The sequence below is a fragment of the Cheilinus undulatus genome, linkage group 2 (genome assembly GCF_018320785.1).
Source record: "Cheilinus undulatus linkage group 2, ASM1832078v1, whole genome shotgun sequence".
Lineage (NCBI taxonomy): Eukaryota > Metazoa > Chordata > Actinopteri > Labriformes > Labridae > Cheilinus > Cheilinus undulatus.
The window spans coordinates 17,493,628-17,519,965 of NC_054866.1; the positions used below are offsets into that span (position 1 = coordinate 17,493,628).

A 26,338-nucleotide genomic window follows, 5' to 3' on the forward strand; every position below is an offset into this window, starting at 1 on the left:
TATCGCCGCTCTCCGTTCCTCTTCTCGTAGGTGCCGTTACCTCTCCAAACATGCAGACTCAGCCGTAGCTCATGGTGTTTCGTGGTGGACTGTATCCAGCTTGTAGCGAACTGGATGATCCAGTGGACCATGGCTACCAAAGAGGACCTTTACAGTAAAATCCTTCCTCGAAGGTTACGGCAGAACCGGCCAGGCTCCGTGAAGTGTGGCTCCTCCAACCTGGATGTGCTGTTATCCATGGGCTTCCCCAGACCCAGAGCGTAAGTAGCCTGACCCGAACACCGTCTCTGTCCTGGGTTTGTGTGTTGGCTGGACGTTGACTTACTGTCAGAGGTTATCACAGACTGGTGTTACAGATTAATGAGTGACCGTGTTAACTGGAGATTTTCGACCGATTGCATCTGTGGTTGACGTTTTCACAACACTGGACGTAAAGTGTCCCAACGAATAGCTTACCGTTCATCATTCAGTAAAGACGTTCATGATGAGTGTCTTTGACATCAGTAAAAATAAATAAACAGACATGTAGCCTATTAGGACACTCTTCAGTATCCTCTGTAACCACGACAACCACAGATGCTTTCGGCTGCAAATCGCCAGTCGACTCGGTCACTCTAAATTTAATGAATGAATAAAAAAATACTAAAAAAATACTAAAAAAAAATCACTGGCTGAGACATGAAGGGGACATATCCACTGTTAAAGCTGAGACTGGGTCACCGCGGAGTAGATCTATCTGAAAAATTAAGAAAGGCTTCTAAAGTCCAACGAACAGCTGAGAAAGATCATTTCATTAATCTACTCTTCTGATTCTCTATCGGATAAATAGTTCTTCTGACTTTGGTGTGTGATGAAATTACCCTTTCATACATCAATTATACCACAGATAAAGAAACAGGATTTTTTTTATGTTAGTCCGGTTTTATTACGTCTCAGTACGTGCAAAGTGTCTTTTTTAAAGGGCCTATTCATGATTTTGATGGGTATCATGATTATTACATAGCATATACATTTTTTTTCTTTAATGAAAACAATGACTTTTTCATGTGTCCACTGGAATGTAGAGAATCAATCAATCTGTACTTGTATAGCACCAATTAGTGCTGCACAATTAATCTAACTGCAATTAAGATATCAGGCTGTACAATAATATGATTGCATTTAAGTCTACATTTCTTTTTGTATTCAGCAGTGCATGAAAGGTCTTTTAGTACTATTCAGTACTGCCACTATTGCAATTTTTAGAAGTAACATCTTCGAAAAAGGAAAATCTTTTATTGGTCAGAAAAGCAGTACAGTAAAAAAATATATGTTCTTTTAATTCAGCCTTAATTTAACCAGGTTAGTCCCAAGGAGATCAGAGATCTCTTTTCCAGGGGAGACCTGGTCAAGAATGGCAGCTATACACAGTTTCAAAAATTAAACACACCCAGACTTGCACATTTCACAATAAAACAAAAATGAGTACAATGATTATAGAACATCAGCTAGAGCAGTTGCACATGGAAACAGTGTGTCCCAAATTTCATAATTCTGTTAGTAAACTGTAATACAGTGCACTTAAATGCAGCTCAGAGTACTTAATCACAGAGGGATAGTATGGCGTCAATACGTGCAATGCCAGGAAGTGATGATGGTTTGATGACAGTTCTCTGTTTCTTCTACATAACCGAAAGTTGTCATCAGGCATTTAAGGTGTGGAGTATTCGCAACATTTAAAAATGACTTCTGGTGGAAACCTTTCGCAATCAGAAAGTTAGAAATGATGAATATCTGTTATCCTGTCCCTTTTATGATACTATAGAATTATGCAAGATGCAAAAATCCAAGATGGTGGAGTCCATCGACACCTTCTATGGATGAACTAAGTCTTATTCTGAGTTAATAGAAATGAAACAACATTACATATTTAAGTGATTAAACACCAATTTCAATAGTCCTTCTTATTAATCTATGGTTTATTTTTACTGCGTTTTTGAAACTAAATGCTACCAAGCGAAATATTACACATTTTACCTGTTAGTGATTATAATTTAAATTTGCTATTTTCTATTTCAAATTCAGTTAACAATACATAACATTCAGTTTACATTAGTCATTTAAAAACAAACTTATTTTGCCATACATGCCATTTTCTTGATTGAAATCTGCTGCCATTGCTACTAACACATTAGCTAACTTAGGATGCTAACGTCAGCTAACATGCTGGCTTGCTATCAGTACAACATCTGCTACGTCACCAGTATGGTGGTCATTGAGGATGTCAAGCATCCACAGTGAACTCTTGGACAGTTTTGAGTGCTTTTGAGAAGAGGAGGAGGATGACTGTTCTGCTGCAGCAGGCGAGTTGACAAAGTTGCTTTTTACAGTGACAGTGCTGTAGTTGAAACTTCTTGGCAGGCAGTTTTATTATCAGATGATTACTTAACACCACACAGCACTGCTCTCAGCAGCAAACACCGTGATCGATTTTGGTGATTTGTGATTATAAGCATCAGTCTGATTTCAAACTGACGCTGATCATATTTTTTTTTCTTTTGAACAATTTAAAGATGAAGGTGCTTGAATAGATATTTCTTGCAACAAATAAATTAATATCTAATGTTTAGATATCTAGCTTCTACAGCCAACTAGTAGAATAATTCTGTTTTAGAAATTTAGATATAAATAATTTAATGCATTATATTTCACAGAAATATTTATCTCACACTAATCAAAGGTCAAGAGTGTCTTAATTTGACTGAATTAAAACAATGAAGATATATCTTTATGTTACAATGTCTAATTATGATCCATTTTTATTTATTTTTCAGTATTTACCACTATCATGATTGTCAACTTTGTGAAAAATAATTAGATAAAAAGAAAATGCAGAAGAGGTCCAAAATAAATAATTCCAGTCATTGGTCACATGAATTTAATCCAGTTGTCATTAATGATTGATATGTTGACGCTTTATGTGAAAAACTTTGTATTCAAATGAACCTGAAGTGTTTTAGCATCGGCTGTTTTAAGTTGAATGATTTTAGCTTAAGTAACAACCAGGACACTTTGAGTCATATTGCTGAGTAGGTGTCATATGCTGACCATTCAGAGAACTGGAGTCAGGATTCAAGTGTGGTCGTGTGGAGGGGGGTTGTCATATGGTTCACCCTGTGTCCTCTGTGCTCACTGAATGGAGGGACTGTCTTTGACTTGGCCAGATCACTGAGTTCACATCCGTCCTGTGGGCTGCAGGCACTCACTGTAAACACAACACCACTGAATACTCTAATACCTCCCATGTGGAAAACAGCACTTAACGCTTATTCATGGATGCTTGAATACTCATTTTTTATCATAATTTTTTAATTATTTTTATGATGTTGGCCATGTTTTGTCATTTGCTTGCCGTGAAAAAGCTGTGGAGTTGGCAGGGGAGTTGTATAGAGTATTTAAATAGGTCTGTTGGTATTAACACTTTAATCAGAATGCGATCATGGTCAGATTTTAACACATACTTTTGTAATTGCATTGACCATGTGCTATTTCCCTCTTTTACATGCGCCGTAGTTTAGACACCGTAGCATCTTTCCTGTTCCACAGTGGTGGAAAATGGTGACACAGCTGCACCTTTGAATGCCTCATTACACTTTAAATAACTCCCAGACAGCCCAGAGAACAAGTCAGGAGTGTTATACACCTTAAGACAAAAACATTTTATTTTTTTTACTATTCTCTTTGGATATGTTCACCAACTTTTCGCTCTGTATGAAGTTGATTTTTGGACACGGTTAATGTAACTTTCAATCAATCTGAAATTCTTTGTATTGCTTCAGAACAAAAGTAATTTCTTTAGATTTAAAGTTACAAAGAGATTTGCATTGACAGAGCTCTGTGTGTCTGCTAGTACAGGAGAACAAGGGGTTAAAATAATATTGAAAACAGTCAAATTATAACAGTTTTCTGTACATTTTTTCCTTTTATATTTCCCCTTAATGTGAGTATTCAGTCTACATTTCGCGAAAAAATTGTTATTTCCTTTCTCTGTGTATCTGACTGTTCTTGATTGTTTTCATTCTTGAATGAATTCACTGGAGAACAGCTGATCTCCAGCTCAGTGAAGTCCTCTCTGTTTAATATCATATCAGAGGGCTTAGATGTATTGATTATGTCACCAAATCAATCACTCCCTACAACACCTTACGGTTGTAAACCCCATGAATAAAGCGGCTGTTGTTACAGTGATAGCTGAAGAGTTTTAACTCAAAAAAGCGTTTATGTTCGGGTCTGTTTGTGCTGCATTTAGCGTTAGCATCTTAGCTAAACTTTAGCTCCGCCGTCTCAACAGGTGAGATTTATGAGCTGCTGTAGTTCTTAATTTCTTTTCTCCAAAGTGTACAGACGGCCAGACATTTCAAAAGTTATCCTTCCTTCATATAAAGTCCACATGGCTTTTTCTTGAGGTGCAGAACTGTAGCTGAGAGACGTTTAGGCGACGACCGGTGAAACCATAGACCGTAGAAAGAATTGGACAAACCCCGTGTGACGTCAGTCGTCTGCTTACAATAGGCGGGCCAAAACTGCTTTTGAAGCCCATTCGTGGAGGCTTCCATATTGAAATCACAGTCTCAGCCAAACGTAACGCCCGCCCACTAAGCGCGACTTCCTGTCAGCCTGCTAGCTAGCATTCCGGTTGACAGAAACGGTGCCTCTACCTGCTGAGCTATCTGTCAATCAAATGAGACGCGCCAATCAGCTTTCATCCTAAATATCAGCCAAACAATTGTGGTACAAAAAAATTCACATCCATACAGTGGGAGCACAATAAGACACTAGCTAATGAGACACGTTTGGTGTTTTGAACCAGGCTGTAAACCAGTTTATTTTGTGTCTCAAAACCAGCTGTTTAACATGTGTGCAGACGGAACTTCCGGTTTTCCTGCAGCCAGCCTCAAGCGGACAGTCGCGCTATAGCAATTTTTGGCACTTCCGCATTGGCTTCATTTTTTTTAGGACCGGAGGTTGCCGCTTGGGTGAAACACATCCAGCTACCTAGCGAGTATCTATGGCGAACGGGACTCTCGTTTACAGGTAAAAGGTCACCACGCGTCATACAAGATTACAGACGCTGAGCCAGAGCATGGCAGAATGGACCGTGAACACAAGAAGCAGAGTCTCAATGAACTGATCCCTAACGTAAAAAACGGTCCACCATTTTTAGCGTACCGATGCACTTGGACCGCTGACGTCAAGATTGGTTAACCGATCCATATCGAATATCTTTACACCACTACCATTAGGTATATTTACTAAAGAGCTTACCAACGTTTTGTTTTCATTCATAAATTTCTCATCATTACAGAGAAATGCTGAATAAGGCACATCCTGGTCACACTGGAAGCGATATCTGGATGTGCATCACTTCCAGCACGCATGCACATTATGGGTCCGCTTTCAGTGCAAATCCAGAAAAATATTTAGTAAACAGCAGAGCAGGGCAGAACTGGTCTGTACTCATAATATTGTGCTATTGTTTTGGTTGAAGGCTCCCTGGTGATGGGATTTTACATACTGTGTTTTAAAAGGTGGTTATAGTCGTGATGTTAGCCTCTGGTGATTATTTAGCTGGATTTCACTTTTTTTTATTGCACAGGTACTAATGCTCTGCATAATTCAGTGAATTATGGGTAAAAATGGACCAAAAAACAATGCTGGCTCAATTAAACGTTGTATTGACAGTTTTTTAAGAGTTATGTTATTCAGCATGAGCCTCCGTGTTTGGTGCGTTTCAAGAGTGCATGTGTGAAAACAGCTTCTAAAAGCTGTTTTACCTGCTTTGTGTGTATTTTTCATTGTCTGTGGAAATACCTCACTTCTCTTCCTCTTTTTTCCAGTTCTTACTCGTAACTTTGAGAGGGTTTTCAGCCCCTTCACCCAGACAGATGTCACACATCAAGAGTCTGCATGCGCAAAAGTTATCCAGTGTGTGTCAGAGGAAGTGTGCTGTGGTTTGTTGAATGGACACGGCAGATGATGATGGGCCCTCGGGCAGGCCAGCGCTGGCCTGAAACACAGTCCCTCAGGGAAGCCGTGACCTCTTTTATTTAAGCCTGTGACTGCTTGGCATAGACACAGCAACTTATCAGCTCCCTTTCTCTTTCTCTGTCTGTCCGTCTCCTTCTTTTTTTCTGTCTAAAAGGAATGACCCAGTAAATTTCTCCCCCAACTTCAGGTGTCCTGGTTATGCTGTGAAAGGATTATTTCTGTGTTGAGAGATTAATTTATCCTCAGTTCTAGTCACACCATTTTTTAGATTGTGGGGCTATCATTGTTCCTACAAAAGAGATTAGACACCCTGTGGCATAGAACAATATACCTCCTCATACTATAAAGCTCAGTCTCGACCCACTTTTGAATAAAACATGTTCATAAAATACGTCAGTAGCCCTGTAGACCTGTGTCATACCCTGCTGCCATGTTTGCCCCCCATGCCTATCAGAAAACAACAAACTCTGTTTTCTAAAAATGTATTTATGTCATGGGATGCACACAGAATTATCTGACACTGCACATGTAGCTATGGCTAGCTGAATCCTGCACCTTCAGGGCGATTTAACTGGCTGCAGGTGGGAGTTCTTCCATCATTGTGCATGCACAGAGGCGTTTGGAGGTTTTCAGCATAAAGTAATCAAAGATGTCTCATCATACTGTCAGAGAAGCTGACCTAGATGTTTCTCTGGAATCTGAAGTTTAATTGGAGAATTCTTTTAACAACTTTTGAACATCAGAGATAGAGAGAGGGATCTAGTTCATAAAGACAGACGATTGCTGCAGGGTTGCAGTTTTTAGTCCACTTGTGACAAATTTCTGATATCATGCTACTACTTTATGTTGACACTCAGCTGTTTATTCACTCAGTTTATGAAGTGATATCTGAGTTCTTCTTTCAACTGGACGCCCACTCACTTCCTGCGTAGATAATGTCTGTTTTTCTCAGACTGCTAGTCTTAAAACCAAATAGTGTTAAACTGAAAACTGTCAGAACTTGTGCATTTGTGAGGTAAAGTCAGAAATATCTGAACAGATTGACACCCAACATTTCCAGTGCCATATTTTCACCTCATTTTCTCAATACTGATCAAGTGTTTTCTCCCATTTCACAACAGCTGTCTGCATAGGAAGCCTACTTTCTGTGCAGCTCAGCTCCAGGGTTTACATATTTGCTGATTTGGAGGAGGAAAGGAAAATGCCTACATACAGTTTGTGGCTTTAACTCTGCTACATCTGTGAGAGCTGCACACAGTGCTGTACATCTGAGTGAGCTAAGGGAACTCTGAGATGCAGTGCAGTCTGTAACTCTCATGAATTATTGAATCATTCCTCGTTTTTTTGGCTGAGTATCTGTGAAATGCAGATGAATATCAGTTCATTCTTCCTTCACTTCACTGCTTTCACAAACTGACTCCAGCTCTGGGTCTACAGTATGGCTCCCCAGTGAAAGAAAAATATCCGATGTGCATAATTTCATTGTGCAGAACTAACTTGCTGACATGAAGTGCATGTTATCAACAGCCCATTAAAGTGTGGGTTTTAATATGTGAATTCATAATGGGAGGCTTAGTAAAGGGTTGGACATTTTCAGCTAAAGCTTGCATTTAATGGACACAGTAAGGGCTTAACAGAATGAGTCACTGTTCACTCGTACCAAATTCAAGTCAAATTTCCCAGCTGTCTTAAGCATGATATCTCAAGATTTCCATCCAACATGGCACAAATATTAACCCCGACCTAAGGATGAGCTTACGAGTTCTTGGGAGATCATGGGTCAAGGGTGTTGAACTTCATACTCATTCTTTGCTTTCCAGGCCATTGTTGTGAGCATGACATCCATAGAATGCTTTGAGTTTCTTTCTACTTTGCACAAATATCCACTAAGATTCAAGGATGAACTGATTTGATTTTAGAGGTGGCAGATCAAAGGTCAGGGTCATGGGGCTTGTTGACATCTTTTGATTTTTAAATGTCATATCTCAATATCACTTTGTGGTAGTTTCTTCAAACTTTGCACATATATTCACTTGCATCTAAGGATGAACTGATCAGAGTTTGGAGTTAAAAGGTAAAGGTCATTATAGTCAGCCATTGCTTATAACCACAGAAAACACCCAGCCCTTCTGACTGACCCACCACTCTACTTCACAGAGACATATTACTACCAGGCAGTATTTCTAAACCTGGCACGCCAGATAGACTTTTTTTATATATCCATTGCATGGATATATTTTACATTCAATGTTTAGGAAGGGCAGGACTTTTTAAAACATTCTAAGAACGTGATTGGGCGAATGTTCTGACTGTAACATTTGTGACAGGCCAATCAGCACAAGAAGACAAAATGAGGTAGCAGTCATGCACAGCTCCAGGAGTAATCTGCTATGGGTTGCACCAGCTGTGCTTAAGTTCAAACGTAGCCTAGTTTGAACATAAGTTCTTTCTTACGACGGAGTTTACACTCTCCTAACATTTAAGGTGTTGCACCAGCTGTGATAGTTTTGGCGTAAGTTATAACTTAAATCTTACACCTACCCCCTATTATGTGTAAAAGACGTGATGACCCGGAGGGTGACGAGGAGTTGAGGATTTTAACGGAAATTTGGAGTCAGCACTGTGTTCTCCATGATCAGTAACACTGTTGTTTTCCATGAGCAGAGATCATTTCCGCCATCCACTGTTAAATTATCTTGTTGTTAGCGATTTCACCACTTGATATCAGTGTTGTTATTTTTTACTGGCTCTAGGTTTAGGCTGTAGGCTTCACAATACTCACATAGGTAAAATGTCCTGTCATATTTTTCATCCATGCTGGATGCTGTTTGACGACTTACGGCAGTTAGCAAATGTTATATTTTTTGCTGTTAGCATCTGTAGCAAACACGGGGTTAAAAAATGCTTTTGAGTGATTGGTTAAGGTAAGAGAATACGTCATATCTGCAACAATATTTTGGTTAGTTTGGACATAAATCTCTACTAGTTAAGATCAACCTTACGTCTCTGTGGTGCAACTGAACAATGACACAACTTAAGTTAGAACTTAACTAGTTTCAACGTAGGTTTTAGTGTGGACTTTACACCATAACTTAAGGCAGAACTTACACATAGTTGGTGCAACAGGCTGCTGAGCTCCACAGACAGCCTGTGTTTTGTGAACATTGAAGCTTGTTGGTGGATGAGAGGCCAGTCAGGAGATATGCAAAAAATACCAAGAGAGGCTTTCAGTGTGGCCCTTTGCTCTTGTTTTAATAAAGAAATGTGTTGCAGTTCTGATAAAACTGCAGCAATACTATAGCTACATCTGTGTTAATTGCTACACTGGCGGCAGCCATTGCTACCGGCTTCCAGTACAACTAAACCCCACCTGTTGCCATTGCCTCATTCTCCTCGAACGACACTGACTAGTTAGATCACTTTCAGACCTGGCACAATCATTCCAGACTGGAGCTTTGCAAGATGGATCTGCCTGATGACAGACATCACAGCCAATCCATCTGCTTTGCAAGGCTAAGTATTTCTTGTTTTTATATTAATTAATCATTTTTATCACAGAGTAGGCATGCTATGCCTGACAATGTCTAAAACCATTCTCAATACAATGAGAGTTATACATAGATATGTGTAGATGGTTATTGTACTTGTTACACTTCTTTAAACCTCCACATGAGGTCAAAATAGTAATATGTTTCAAATGGTTGCAAAAGAAGTTGTTTTATTAGAGGACCTGTTGAGGACAATGCAAACACTTTAAAAATGTTTAAAAATGTCCTTTATTTTATTACTGACTAAAATAAACAAGGCAGTGTTTGAGTCTGTAATCATATATTCTAGGGGGTGTGCCACAAGATCTCGTGAGATCACGTCACAGGATTTCTCATAGAAGTAAAAATCATCTCGCAAGATCAATATTGCCAAGACACCAGGAGCATCAGCTCTCCTGACAAAAAACAATACCATACTGGAAATTATAAAAGATCATTAAGATGCCTTGGGCTTTTTAAGATTGTTGATGGGAAAGCTTATGAAGAAACTGAGCTGATCTGTGACCCATTCAGATCACCTTTTTAACCCTCACCCCCTCCTCCGCGTGCGCTATTTGGGGCCGCACATGATCCGCCAATGCATAATAAAGTCATCATAACAGTTTGAAATTGTTAAATGCTGCAGCTGGAAACCTGTGCGGTCTCTGTGAGTTTGTGTTTGTGCGCAGACTCGCTCACAGTGCCGGTGTATGTGACTTTGTTACTTTGATTCAGTTGCTGCTTCGTCATGTCTCGTGCTCGTCTCACCGTCTGTCAGTCACACATCCATCAGCTGTTGGCTGCTCTATCATCAATCAGAAGCTTAACGTGTGTAGTGCAACAAACTCAGTCTGAGTGCCATAGAGTCTGTTGTCAGCTCCAAAAAGTGAAGTTATAGCTCCAGTTAAACGCGCGCTGTTTGTTGTCTGACAGCAGACAGGCAGAGACACACACTCGCTCACCATCGCACACACATTAACAATAACACATCATCTGTGTGTCATGTCCAACACTGTCAAAGCTTATATGAGAAAAAAGACCACAAAACAATAAAATCAACTACTTCTCTAAATTACTATACAAAAACAAACGTGTTAGTGACAGAAATATTTATTTTGAGTGTTTTAAATATAGATGCACTTAAAGAGGATGAAAAATAGTTTGATTTTATTGATGCAGCTCTTTGTATTTCGTTCTGTTGTAAGTAGTTTTTAAATTAGCTTCAAAATAATCTAAATGCTTTTATTATTATTATTATACTGTAATTGTAGCGATGAGTGCATGGTGTAGTAAAATAAAGATGTGGTAGAATATTAAAATGAAATATCTGATTTGTAGATCATTTAAATGTACAGTTTAAGTCAGAGTTAGACAAGACAGCCTGTGTGTAAGCATTGATAGCCTTTTCTGTACAAGAGGAGTTACTTTAAACATTTCTGACTAGACCTGAATGCCTGCAATTATGACTTTCAGCCATATAAAGGACACATTTTCCACTCATATATCTTTTCCTAAAATTAAGTGTAAAATCTCATCTCTTCTCGTGAGATAAGCGTCTCATCACACCCCTAATATATACCCAAGAAAGTAGAATAAATGGAAAATAGAAATCACAATTATTCATTTGTCAGCATTCATCAACATTCTTCTTTTTTGTTCTGTTTTTTAACAAGATGTGCATCATATGTGAGTAATTCCGATGAGTATATGTGTCCATTTCGAGCTACAGTTACCTTGGTATTGCAGTAGATTCATCTCTCCCATTCACCAATGCTAATTTCATCGACTAAAACTATGACAGAAATGTTTGTCAACTTCCTTTTTTCCGTGAGGAAGACGAGACTAAGACTGACTGAAATAAATCTTTGATAACTAAAGACAGTTAGTTTTTGTCTAGGAAACTAAAACGAGACAAAATGTATTCTAGTTCTCATTGGAGATTCTTTTTTTTTTTTTTTTTTTTTTTTTTTTTTTATAATTACATCCTGTCCAAAAAAGAGATTGGTCTCTGCCATTATTATATCTGTTCAGGACCGTTGTTTTATGTTATACATAAGGTTCATCACCAGTTTAAAAGTAATGACATATCTTATTTTAGGGCTGCTCTTTTCATAACTTCTGACCTACAGACAGAATAATACAGGAACTGACAATCTTCCCTCCCAGGATGTTTTCTTACCAACAAAGGTCAGAGATGAACTGTGTTAAAAGCCGCTGAAGTTTTCTGCTCCTGTAACTCAAATGACTTATAAAAACACCCCAAAGTCAATGAGCTGCTCTTACTGGATGCTTAAAGAAGATGTAAAAGGACTTGGAGGCAGCTACTGGCTGTAGAGATTTTGCTAAATATTCTTGACTGTGGTGATTTTGCCAAATTTTGACTGTTTTAATTTCATGTTGTTTAAAGTAGGATTTTCTTAGATTTGGTTTTTATTATTTAAAGCTGTCACAATGCTGTTTTTTAAACTTTAAAATAGTTGTTAAAAAAATCAAATCATCACTACGTCTGATATCAAGGCAACAAAAATATACAAGTGAGAAAGATATAATATCCTATTTATAGTATGTTTTTTAAAAATTTAATTAACAAAAGTGGCAGGCCACATCACATTATTGCACATGGTCTAATACTTTGTTAATAAAATGTTGCCAACATATTGGTGCAATTCAGACAGTGCTCTGTCTTTACTGTATGATTGGGAAGCTAAAGTTATTTAAGGCTTTGGTACTTTTTGACACAACAGAGCTTGCATCATTTTCTAACATGCGGCATTAACAAATTTTGTATCATAAGATTTGACTCATTGTCAGAATCTTGCCTGTCAAGCTGAAGAAACAATTGGAAAAAAATACTTTTTAGTTTTTGTGACTTTGTTAAATAACGTTTTTATAAAATACATATAAACAAATCTATAAATAAACATATAATTACAGTCAACATGTCAGAACAATGGGACTACCTCCATAGTCTGCTTCCATACAGCATTATGCCAAGGTCATCTAAATGTCATTAATCTCCCTCCTGAAATAAGAGAGCCGCATCGCCGCCCGGAAGCAGCTGCCATTATTCTCTGGTGCTCTTTTACTGCAGCTCAGTGATCATATCAGGATGCATTTGAAGCTCTGTCCAGAAGCATGCAAACAGACAGCACTATCAGATTATGAAGCTGTTGTCTCAGTTCAAATATCTCTCTGTGATTGTTTGAAATTCAAGGTAGTGCAAGTGCCTGCAGTGAAGGTCTGCATTACAAACCATCCACAAACTGTTAAACATCCTATAAGAAGAGCTGCTACTTTTTTATATTATAAAGAAACTGAGAGGTGCAGATTGGCCCTTAAGATTTGATGATGCCAGCTCTCAAAGATTAATTTAGACTCAGTCATAATTTTTCTCTCTGAGAAGCAGACCTTCTGTGGCCACAGGCACTGAAACATAGGAGTCCTAGGTGCTCAGTATTGAGCGATATTTTGGACTCAGTAATCTTAATCTGCAGGCAAAATCCTGCACAGTACCTAAATTGCACAGATATTGGTATTGTTTTCTACTAACGTGGCCGACATATTTTTGTGCAGCTTAGACATGTCACCTCCTGTGCTGTCTTTTTGAAAGAGACATTACTGTAAGGACTTGAAAAGCATGAAAATCCATAGATTTTTAAAGCATTTGTACTTTTGATACTGTCATTTAGGACTGGCAAAAGATCAAAAGTGTTTGACTGCAATAATCTCAGAATATCTGTAGTTTATCACAATAAATCATGACCTTTTTAATGCATTTTTAAAAATTGTGTTTTTTTTTGTTTTTTTTTACTGACCTAACCTACTGACTTCCTGTTTGGATACAGATCTGCTTTTACAGAGAGATCAAACACTAAACCATGAACATAACCACAGAAAAAGGAACTTATGGATTGAAAAGGAAATACAAGGGTCAGATGACTTTTGACTTGTCCACTGAGCAGTTGGGGAGTTTTTCTTTTTTTAAGTGAAATGAGACATTGACGTGGTTTAACAAAAGTGTGCTGAAAGGCCTAATAAAGCATGAGATTAATGTCTAATTGTGGACTTAATTGTGATTAATGCAATCAATCTTGACATCCCTACAATGAACTGTTAAAATGATCTAGATCATACGTTTAAATATGGCATCAAAAAAGTTTTGAAGTATTGGAGATTTTGACAACCGAAGCAAAAATGGAGGGATGTGAAAAGCAGAAAAATGCTAATTTCAGCAAAATGCAGTCAGTGTCAGCAAGGTTAGAGTGTTTCAGATACTTGATGCCGGAAAAAGATACCTCTGATACCATTTTGTCCTTTCTTGTACTGATTCAGATTCCTGATTTTGCTGAATGTCAACATCAACTGTAACATTTATGATAGACTTTCTGTTATTTATGCTACTTCCAGATTTAAACAATACAGTATGTATTATTTTTACTTTTGATTTTAACAAATAGAGCAAGAGAGCTTTTTAGGGAAAGATTTTTTTTTATTTCCCTGTTCAAAATATGTGTATTTATGAGATATTTAGAGAGCAAACATTCGAAACAGCAGCTTTAAAAACATGTCAATGGGCAGTAGCATAAATGGTCTCTTTTTGTGTTTGTGCAGGATTGACCGGGGGATGAACCACAAAGTGAGCCCGACTTACCCAGGTTTTCTCTGGTCAGTCTTCATATTGAAGAAATATGGGCTACCACGACTCCTTATTCAGGCTTCCTGCTTGAGGCTGTGTGGGCGCTCACATATAAAGGGCATTTAGCACAACACAGCACTTGACTCTTCTTCAAAAGAAAGAGGAAGGCTGTCTGATTCTGTCAGATTACAATAATGATGAATGTGTAAAAAAAACAAACACAAAACACTGCTCTGATTAATGAGAGGGGCAGGGCATTTCATGCATTAAGGCAACTCTGTGTGTTTCACATATAAGAAACATCAATAGGTAAGAGAAACATCAACACAAGCAGACAACACAGATTAAAATATCAACAATATAAATAATAGTACCGACTCCATAAGTTTGTTCAAAGGAAAAATAATTTCTAAAGAGACATCACAAGTGAAGTTAAAAAATTTAAATTAGTAACAAAATACGGTTGAGAGTACAATAAAACTAAGGTGTGGGATATAGGGTTTATTCAAAAGCACATGAAAAAAGAAATGTTTTCAACCTAAATGTTGCTGGGCACTGTTACTTCATGTAAAAATGAATTAATTTATGTAGATTTTTGTCATTCAGCAAACTGTTTCTTCCTTTTCTTTACAGTAAAACTCAAACTGAAATAACTTGTAGCTCTGGCTATAACAAGGTCAAAAATAATTTATTGAATTGATTCAAAAGGCTTCACATAACATAGGCTATGGCAGGGTTTCCCAGGTACTTTTTCCCAGGAGCCAAAATATTTCAAGGACAGAAAGCCAAGGGCCGGACATGGATTTTTGTTAATTTACACATACATATATGGGTTTATCAACTACTTTAGACAGAGGATTTATTTAGAAGTTATCTAAACAGCTCAGTCATAAATATGCTGTCCTTGTATCACGTGGCAGTTTTTTTTTCGCATTTTTAATGTTTTTAAGACCCACTGATGCTGAATTTACAAGACTGGAATATTTATTATAAACATTCATTCAACATGACTGTTTATGGCTTTAAAACGGTAACCTGTTGCCCACAATATCTGATCTGACCCCCAGATTATTTCACCCAACCTAGGATCAGTGCAGAGTCCAGAAAGGGTAAGGGTATTGTGTGTAAGTAAATTTAGTTTATATTAGTTTGGCATTACAGATTATTTATAATGAGGGATTAAATCAGGCTAACAATGAACTGAGTCACTCACTAAAGCGAGATACGATGTCTGCGTTGGTGGCTGACGGACTGTTACGCAGAGAAACTATTTGCGATCCTGATAGCAGCTATTTTAAACCCTGAGATAAGGTGTGAGATGCAGAAAACTAGTCAGAGGTGTGGGCAGGGCTGGACTCTATGAGAGTCCATGCAGCTGCACACGGTGGTTAAATTCTTCATCCTATAAAAAGAAAAATCAAAATTAGACAAAATAAAATCTTCTCCTCTAGTCTTAAAAATCATGCAGTGTATCAGCTGCTTTTCGACAGCATTTCTGCAGAGCTGAGGTGAAGCAGTTGCGCTGCTGTATGCTACATGTTACATGTTCCTCCCTGCTCTAAAGAGAGTTCAACGTACCATATTTATCTCATTTATTGCATCATATTACATCCTTTCCTTACTATAATTATAGAAAGATCATGATAAATGAGTGAAAATTTGTATTTTAAACACCTAAGAGGGTAAATATTGAAAATTAATATATTTTTAAAAATTTCCATCTTTTTTACCAAATGTCTCGCTAGCAAGATGACACCTGATGGCAGACCGCCATTTGGGGATGACTGGGCTACGGTCTACGGATAATACCTAAAAATGCATTTTTTTTTTTATCTGTTTCAAAATGTCAAATCAATCATATTAAAAGGACAAATTCAGGGAATTAAAAAACCATAGTATGAAAACACTAGTTTTCTAAGATGCTGTGTCCCCCTTTAATGCTGGGAAGATGTGCAGAATTTAAACATGAATATAAACAGGTAAATAAAAGGGGCTCCATGATGTTATGCATACAGGAGGCTTACTAAAACAACACATCTTTGTTGTGCGGCATTGCACATAGTAATGCTACTATTCCAGAAGCTTTAATAAACATATTTTTTAAACTGAAGATCAGTGCAATGCCTGTGGAGAATATTTTCAAGAAAGATCTTTTTAAAGACAACACTCTCTGAAGATCTCTGAAGAAAGTCTGTCAGAAATTCATCTACCAGCTCTCCTCTTATCAGAGGAGCATGTCATTCTCTTTGCATTTTGATATTGTTGCAGTTTCCACAGGAAAGCAAAGCTATTTTTACTGTGTTCCTGACCTGTATGACCACAGTGGTTGGTATGGCCATGGGTGTGCCAAAGTGACAAAAAAAAAACAGTGATACAGCAAAAGAAGATGTTATTTTTAGATTTTTTCACAGCAGTTACGCCCTAAAGACCTTAGAAACACATCAACACCTCTGCACATAGGTGTAGGAAACTGCAGTGCCTCTGCTGATCCCATCACAGTCTCTAACTGCTCTCAGTCATTAGTGGATGGATATGTTTTGATAAGTCCTTTAGGGTCTCATTTAGATACACTGGTTAAGTAATTTAACTTTTATTTTTCTTATTTAAAAAATAAGAAAATGAGATAGTAATAAAAAGAGCAAAATGAGTGCAAACAGTTCCTCTTGATTAACAATGATAATTCAGAGGATATATTTTATTTTACATTATTTTTCAGGAAATTTGCTTATTTTGCTTTTGATTGCTATTTACAGTTTCAGTTTTAGTATATGTTCAGTCACCCCTTTTGTAATGAGCAGGTTGAAAATCAGAAATAACGACATTAACCAGTTTTCAGTATCTTAGATGCTGTTTATTGCTGCTGTGGCATCAAAACATTTATCTTTATTATTTATTTTTATTATTATTCTAGTAATAAAATGCTGGTATCATGACAGCCCTGGTTGAATCCACTAGCTGAAGTTAACTAGGAGTCAGCATATGCTGAGTGGTTACTGACATATTTTTACTAAATGTTGACAACAGCTCTGAGGGCAGCTGTCTGAGTCTGACCACAGTTGCTGAGGCAGCAGCAGGTTTCATGTTGATCTGAGGTCTGTTAGGACCCACAGCTGTCGTCTGCCTGCGAGGGAGCGTTTGTCACTAATGAAGTTTGTCATTAACCGTATGAAGCTGAAGCCTTTGGCTTATTTGTTTTAAAACACAAAATAATTGAATTTAAATGTGATTGAAAAATTGGTTTATTGCAATTAATTATTGAAAACAGTCATTAATTGTGAACAGAATTTTTGCTTGACAAAGCTCAAGCTAACTTGGTGCTAACTTATTTAACAGCTTGGACTGGAAGTACTCAGAAGATAATGGTGCATGCTAATACTTAAGAGTGTTTTCATATTTGGCACGTTAATTGTACTGTATCCTGGCACGATTACACATCAGTAACATTGTTCTACACCAGAGCTCACTGACGTACACAGTCTGAAACAGTGGTTTGAGGTCTGCAGGGAGTTGGTTTGAAAACCCAGGTTGACATTTGTTTAAGCTCCGTGAAGACAATAGAGTCTATCCTGCAGAAAAAATTCTGCCGATATTTACAACCTATATATCAGCTGAAAATGTGTTTTTTGGAGTTTTAGACCGTACCAGCAGACCTGTGACTAGGAATTTGTGCAATTAGTTGGCTACACACCAAAAATCGGCACCAGACTTATGAGCCTTGAAACAAATTAGTAAAGGTCACATATTTGACCCCTTTAACTCATTGAGTGCCATTGATGTATATATACGTCATTTAAAAACCAACGCTTGAGTGCCATAGACGTATATATACGTCAAAGTGTTTTTTCAGCGGCTGGCAAAAGGGGGCGCTCTCACGCTGTGAGTAATTTTGGGGCTTCTGGGATACGTAGAAAGAACACTACAGTCGGAAGTGACGGTAGATCAATCATCAGAGGTGGAGACCCTGGGGTCAAAGAGCAGAGCGATCGTTACGGAGGAACTTAACGACAGCGAATCCAGGGATCGGCGCTTTAATTCATCTGTCTATGCGGTCAAGAGGCTAAAGAATGCCATGAGGTTCCCCCCCGTGCGTCGGAGAAATAAGGCAGCCTCTCGCCAGCTGGACACATACAGCAACAAGCAGGAGAAGACGTGGGCGTATAGGGGCGTCCTGTGGAGGCCGTCCAGTTCCAGAGTGTGAATGGCATGACAGTGACTGGAAGCATTGGTATTTATTTTACAATAAAATAACATTTGTAATACAATTTTCAGATGTCTTTTATGTTATTGAAGGCAAAATTATAACATTCAAATTACTGTTCTGCTTGACAGACTCTCTTTTACAAAAACACATTTTTCTCAGCTTTCTAGAGACAAAGTGGTCTTTTTGGTGAAACTAGTCTCTATTCAACTTCGGATAAATCAAGAACGGAACAAGGTGCAAACAAACGTTTTTTTCCAAGATGAAATAGAGAGTTTCTTCTTTCATTTGAGCTATTTGGTGTTTTCAGAATCATAGTACAAAATATTCTGTGGGTCTTGAAAGATGACTCAAAATGGCCAAAAATGCTGGCACAAGCCACTTTCCATTTTATAAAAGAGCTGGCACTCAATGAGTTAAGACAAGTTTATATTGGTCTCAGAGGTCCCCAAAACATGTCTGTGAAGTTTGTTTCTGAAAAAAAAAACAAAAAAAAACACTCCAGTATTGGATTTTTGCATGTCTAAAAACCCCTTTGTTTCAGCCCTGCTCAGAACAAGCTGTTTCTGTGTCTGTGGCTTTAAATGTTAATGAGCTGTTTGACTCCGCTCCCTCTCAGAAAGTGGATGTGGCTCTCCTGATCCTCTGCTGAGAGGAAGATCAGGAGAGGAGGGCGGAACTTTCTTCCAAGTGGGGTGGGCTAACTGAACCTGGGGCCGGGGCTAATTCCCCACATGACATCAGGGAAAAATGTTAGAATGGCTTGTTTCAACACACATTTTCTGAAAGGGGAGAAAGAGAGGGGGAGAGGGAATGGAATTTTCTGATTCTTGGTTAGATTGTGGACAGGCCAGGGACACTTTCCTTTCTTTTTTTTTGAAAAGCCTGAAAGTGACATTTAACATTTTTAATAAATAATTTCAGGCCCACAGTTCCAGTCATACCCTCCATCTAAACTGTAACACAGCTACCTGCCACTTGTAGCCACTGTAGCTGTTCTTAATGACAACTTCCTCACTGCCAAGATGGGCTTTAATCCGGTGTAAACAACCTCTAATTGATAGCACTGATAGCATCTCATAGAAACAGCACTGTTTAGCATATTTTGATCTAGAAAAATGGAATAAAGTTTCCCAAATGCTATGTGGGGTTATACTCACATATAACTGATGTTATATATTGATGATGATATTCAGATCAGGATTGTGGGTGTTAACCTGCAAAGAAGGTGCGGCACTAACACCACCAACCTCACACTGTTACAGAGTGACGTTGTTTAACGTTATAGTATGAAGTTGGTGCACAGAATGTATTTATTTGACTTTAGAGTAGTTTGCCAAATGCAACTATATTTTGCAAATGGAAAACTTATTATATGCTTTGGAACAAAACTACCTACAACAGCTGGAGTGTTTTTATATTATCATTTCTTAAATTAAAGAAAAAAACATTAAAGAGTAGAGGTTTGTGTCTTTGTTTTCCTTAAATTAAAATTGGACTGAGGTTTTAGATCTTTATATTCCTGGCATCAGTCCAAAACCTGCTATCTCCAAAATCACCACTTTTCAAGGGATGGACAAAAGCAGTAGTTTTCAAATAAGAAAACTCTTAATGGTCATAGTACCACACTAATTTGGGAAAAAAATAAAATAAAATCGTGAAAAAATGGAGATACAAGGTTCTGGCTTGAAGCCAGCGATATCTGTGTTGGTATCGGATAGGGATTCACCACAACTATCCTCTGCACTGGTAAATGAATAGCTGATCTTGCAAATATTTTATATAACTCTATTGTTACACTAATAAAATACCAGTAAAATCCACAGAGACTAAAGTTGTCCATTCAATCCTCACCAGACTACACATCCCAAAGCAGTAGTTTGCATCACAGTGTGACCCAGAGAGCCCCAGAGAAGAAGAATCTGCTGCACAGCTTCCACAGCACAGACCAAACATGGCGTTACTGGTGTGAGTTATTCAGTGTTTCAGAGGAGGATAACATGAGTGTGTTTGTAATACATGCGCTGCAAAGATCCTGAAAGGGGGGAAACATACTCCTCCAGTTTTAACACAGTGGATCTTATAAGTCACATAAGTGTTGTCATCTTTATGACGGGCTTTTAATGGAATCAAAGCCACGGTAGCCACTAGCATTAGCACTAAGCCGATGCAGACATTCAGCAGACATTTGGAAACTGCTGACAGTTTGCAAGAGAACCAAAGGACAAATCTATTAATGACTAAATTAGTCTCAGTCTCCCTGCCTGCTCTGGTTGATGTGGTTTCCACACACATTCACAGTCTGATTGACATCAGTAACATTAGTTTCACCACAGAAAACACCATTATTTTGTATAAATGGGGCACTTTACATATCTCCCCTCCCTTTTGTAAGACTTATAGTAGTGCATTTTTTTTAATGACAAACATCAGCTCCGGCTTAATTTATTTACCATGACAGCGTGTTCTCGTGGCCCTTTATCTGCATATTGTGGGTTCTTCGTTTATAAGGTGCTTTGTTTGGTGCAGAAATGTTCTAGTTAAAGTAAAAAGGTTAAATTACAGTTTTGAAGTCAGCATGGTTCTTTTTTTGTAATGTAAACACCAGTGATGTCAGTTTATCTCTGCCTTCTACATATTAACCCTTCCTACCCACAAATGTGCATAAACATAAAATATACTTTTTAAAACCAACAATTAAAAAAAACGAAAGTGTTCAGTATTCGTACATCAGGAGTAAAAAATTATTGGTTATTGGTGTCAGTCCAAAAGAATACTTAATGTGCATCACTAGTAATGCTTCAAATGAACTTTGAAATATCAGCATGTCACATATGGTCAAAAATCCAGAATCATGCATTCTAGTAGAAATGAAAATACAGTGAATGCTCTTAAGTATTGAGTATCAAATCTGAATTAAACTGCTGATATCATGATAACCCTAACACACACTGACAGACACACACACACACACACACACGACAACTTATCTGTGAGCACAGTTGCTGTTTTGGTTTTGGTTGTGTAAAAGAGAGCACTAAAGGGTCGAAAGGATCAGGAACTAAAGTAGATTTAATGTGGCATTTAATCTCATGCCCAATTTGATGTGGATTTGACTGTATGTGTGTTTGTGCGTGAGTTCATTGACATGTTTCAGCTCGGCTTCACTCTAATATGATTGGTACTCGTTTACTGCTGTTTGTGTCATCTCCTGATAGCAGCTTTCACATTTGTGTATGTGTTGTGCGTGTTCAGTGATTCCTGAGCCATCTGTGCCTGTCGTACCTTTGCCAATAGAGAATCTGGAGCGGCTCCAGCAGCCAGCGTCCTCCGGCTCCTGCCGTCTGCCCCCACATTCACTTTACTGGAACACGACAGGAAACTCCTCCATCTTGGACCTGCTCTGTTCTCCCTCCCACTGCGCTCCTGTAATCCTGCTGGATTGAAATGATTGAGGAGGGAGAAACAGATTTGATGAGACATTTAATTACAGGCCTCACTGGATGAGGAGACAGCCTCTGCCAGTGATGATTTGCTCAGACCAGAACATAAAGGCTGATTGTCCTCAATATTTATTTGTGTCCTCGATATTTATATATTTCAGACAAATACATTTTTTACCACTTTAGGACATCATAATAAAAGGTTGCGTTAATATATCAAAAATGATAAGAAGTCATGATTTTTAATCACAATTACACTGATCTGTGCGGCCACAATCGTGCAATGCCAGCTCTTTAAAAGCAAAAGCTTCAATGTCACTGAAGTCATTTTGTCCTTTTTTTATTAATCATTGGCTGCCTTTTTATCATCTGATTGAACTCTCTTTCTTAAAAAACTTAGCATAACACAGCATGTGGTCAATAATCATTTAATCTCTATTATCTTGTCTTCATAATCTTGTGGAGCTGAAATTGTGTTTGATATTAAAACTCGACCTGCAAAACCTGATTACAGTTTTTTTTAATACATCTGAGTAGATTGTCTGCTTACAGAAAGAAAATGCTCCATGAAAACACTCTAGTGCAGCTAATGTAGCTAAGGCTAAAGCTAACAAACCTATATAGCTACATAGGTAATGTAGCTATGTTGCTAACACAGCTAAAGCTGAAGCTAACAAAACTATATTGGCTCATGCCTTGTTTGCTAAAGTTAGACCCATTGTATAAGACATGTATGCTTCATTAGCTTGAGCTTGAGCTGCTGTAGCTACATTACCTAGACAGGCTTCATAATTAGTAACACTAACTATGAAGCTAGCTTGGCTACATTAGCTTTAGCTAAAACTATAGTAGCTACATTGGCTAATGTCTTACCTTGTAACAATAACTATGTAGCTAGTGTAGCTATATGTAAGGTTTAGCTAAAACCATTTTAGCTACATTGGCTTACACCCTAATGTTAACCCTGCAGCTAGCTCAGCTATGTTTGCTTTAGCTAAAACTACTGGCTGATGTCTTACCCAGTATTGTTAACTGCATAGCTGGTGTAGCTGTGTTAGCTTAAGCTAAAGCTATTGTTGTTACATTGGCTAATGTCTTACATAGTAACATGAACTACATAGCTAGCGTAGCTGTGTTAGCTTTAGCTAGAGCTAACTGAGCTAAAGTAAGGCACTGTTCATGTAAGTACTTTTAAAATAGGTCTATACTTAATTTAATCCTGGATTAGACCTCTGACCTTTTTCTCTCTTTTATTTATGAAATGTTGCTTAAGCTGTAATGTTTGCAATGTGGTTATTTCATGAATGTAACTACTAGTCTTTGTTTATTAATAAAGTTGAATTTAAAAAACAATCGGAAACAGAAACTACGTTGTCCCAGCAAATTACGACAATTCTGTCCTGACACATGCTGTGTCTCACTGTAGTGGTTTGCAGCCAGACCCCTCTCACAAACAGAAATTAAAGTCAGAGAAGAAGGAAGCTTAAGTTGCTGTTGTGCTAGTAAGTACAAAGATTTTTGCCATAATGCTTGCAAAGCATAGCATTGTGTCATAAGTACCATGGTTATTTCATACACTGTGTGCCACTTGGGGCAGATGCATCAGGACACAGGTTCTTACGTTGTAGTATTGGTTCATGACTCTGCTCTCACTGAGCAGTAGAACATTGTCTTACTACCAAATTATCAAACACATCTGGAATATTTGACCTAGCTGACCTGTTCTGAGCTGCCTTTATGACCCACCTGTATACTGAATAGCAGACCATGTACACTCAAACTGAAATCAACTTCAAAATTAGAAGGAGTAGGCATTTCAAGCAAAGTTATGATTTCAATCCTTCTATTATCTCCTCTGCTTATCCTGTGCAGGGCCACAGGGGACTGGAGCCTGTCCTTGTCATTGGCTGAGAGGCAGGGGTTGACCAGGGATCCTCCCAAGGGACTTACCGTTCTATTTTATTCACTCTTGGCAAATATTTGAATTTAGATTACAACACTTAATCACTGAGTGTAATATTAAATGTCTACCTCATATTTGATGCATGCCAATAATGACTACATCTTGGGGCCCCTTGAAGCACAAGGCCCCAGGCAATGGCCTACCTTTACTCAAAGGTAAAACTGCCAATGCAACCATGTACCAGAAAAATAATGGTAAAACTCCTTTTTTAAGATGAGTCAGAAGAAATCATATTTTAAACTTACTATTAAAATATTCACAGATAATGTCCTGAAAAACTAGTAGAGCAGAAACAGCCTCAAATCAAACATGCCTGGCCTTAGTGAGTCTTATACACCCACTGTACTCTGTGATACTGTCAGACTGCATACTGCATTCCCAGCAGCAGAGGAGGAATCAGAGTATAAAAACATCAGGAGTGAGTATCATCTGTTTCAAGATGGCCACACTGATGTAGTGGTAAAATATCAGCCGCATGACTGAGCTTCTCTTTTAATGTTACATGAGATGTAATCTGGAGCTGCATGTAAAGCTAAGTGCAGCTTCTTTACAGGAAAAACAGCTCAGTGGTTCACAGAGCAGTTCTCATGGCTGCATCCTCGCATGCTGAACACAGTCATTCATGCAGAAATTTACACTTTTACAATGCATCCGTGCTTTATCACTCCAAAGCTGCAAACAGACCAGATGATAAGAACCTCAGAATCTTTAAATTTGACACAATTTGGCACAAAATGTAAGCCACCAGCTGCTTAAACCACAAATTATCTGTACAGGGATTTGCCTTGATCTTCAGAGAGCTGTTCGAGCTGCAGTGAAGTGTATGTTTGTGTGCTTTTGTGTGGCTGCAGACTGCCTGGAACAATGTGCTGTAAAACAGGAAAACAATGATCAGTTCTTGTATTGTTAGGGAGGAAGTTTGTATCCCCATCCGCCACACATCACAATGCCGGCTTGATTTAGAAACAAAAGTCCCAGGACAAAACCTGCACTTCTGCCAGCAAAACCAGAGAGCAGCTTAGGAACAGGAACCGTGAAAGGCTCAATCATCACAAAGTCCAACAACTGCACACTACGCTGAGGCAACACTTCTCTGCTGGTCTGAAGTAGGGATGGGTTCATGTGTGCTAATTAGGTGTTAATTCCATAAATTAATAATTACACTTTGTCACCCTCACTAATACTATTTTTACTACTTTGGTTAAGCTTACTATTAGTGTTTTTTTTTTGTTTGTTTGTTTTTTTTTTATCAGTGCCAGCCTGCAGTGCTGGTTAAATGTTGTGTCCAATCTATAATGCGCCCACCCTACATAAAGTTGTAGGTCTGGTTAATGGGTCTACTACTTCCTAGATATAAACCAGCACAGTGGACATATGTATGTGGTAGTGAGAAGGTTGACAGTGTTTTGATCAGAGAATGGAGATCAAATTGTACAATACCTATTGAAAGTGTGCACACCCTTGGATGTTAACCTTTTATTGATTTTAATAAATCAATCATAGTCAATATAATTTGGCTTTTTTTTGTGAAAAAGAAAAAGTTAAAACAGATTTATACAAAGTAATGTCAATTAAAATATATATATATATATATATATAAGGTAAAATATGTGCATAAATATTCACTCCCTAGTCTCACAATTAGTGAAATGGAGATCACCTGAGTGTCTGAATGTGTCTTAAGTGATTGTAATATAAAAACACCTATGTCTGGAACATTCAGTCACTGGTTAATCAGTACTCCTGGCTATCATTACACCATGAAGACAAAAGAACTCTCCGAACAACTCAGAGAAAATGTAACTAAGAAGTATAAGTCAGGGGATGGACACAAAAAACAAGGCACTGATCCCTCAAATTCAGTTAAATCCATCATCAAGAAATGGAGGGAATATGCTACAAGTGTAAATCTGCCTAGATCAGGCCATCCTCACAAACTGAGTGACTTTGCAAGAAGGAGACTAGTGAGAGATTCTACCAAGACACCTATGACTACTGTGGAGAAGTTACAAGCTTCAGCAGCTGAGATGGGAGAGACTTTGCATACAACAACTGTTGCCCACTGTTCTTTACCAGTCAAAGCTTTATGGGAGAGTGAAAAAGAGAAAGCCACTGTTGAAGAACCCTTTAAAGTCTGATACTTCAAATAATTTAAAAAAACTGCATTATTTTGAAATATGTTTATTAAACATTCTAACAAAATCCGTAGGAGAAAAATTACAATATCATTTTCCTTTTTTGTATCAGATATGATATACGAGGCATTTTTGACCACCCATAATCCACTGGAGGGTTTTTAAAAAATAATTTATCAACTTTAATACAAAAGGTTTGTAGGTAAATTATTAATCATGCTGATTAGATAGAGGTGTGACAGAAGCGTGTATCAAATATGATACACCTGGCTTTAAAGGGTTAAATCTTGACTAGAGTTCATCAAAGGGCATGTAGGAGTCTCCATTGTTAAGTAGAAGAAAGTTCCTTGGTCTGATGAGACCAAAATCAGGCCTTTTGGCCATCGGAGAAGACGTGCTACGTTTGGTG

The 26,338-nt window shown here is 38.0% G+C and overlaps 1 protein-coding gene across 3 annotated transcripts in view; it reads left to right on the top strand.

Moving 5' to 3' along the window:
- LOC121524842 (ubiquitin-associated and SH3 domain-containing protein B-like) overlaps positions 1 to 26,338 on the top strand; it is a 62,917-nt gene continuing 36,579 nt past the window's right edge. For all 3 annotated transcript variants that reach the window (XM_041810364.1, XM_041810372.1, XM_041810380.1), the window contains exon 1: positions 1 to 260. In XM_041810364.1, the coding sequence (XP_041666298.1) occupies positions 115 to 260 (146 nt within the window). In that variant the 5' untranslated portion in view covers positions 1 to 114. The remainder of the gene's footprint in view (positions 261 to 26,338) is intronic.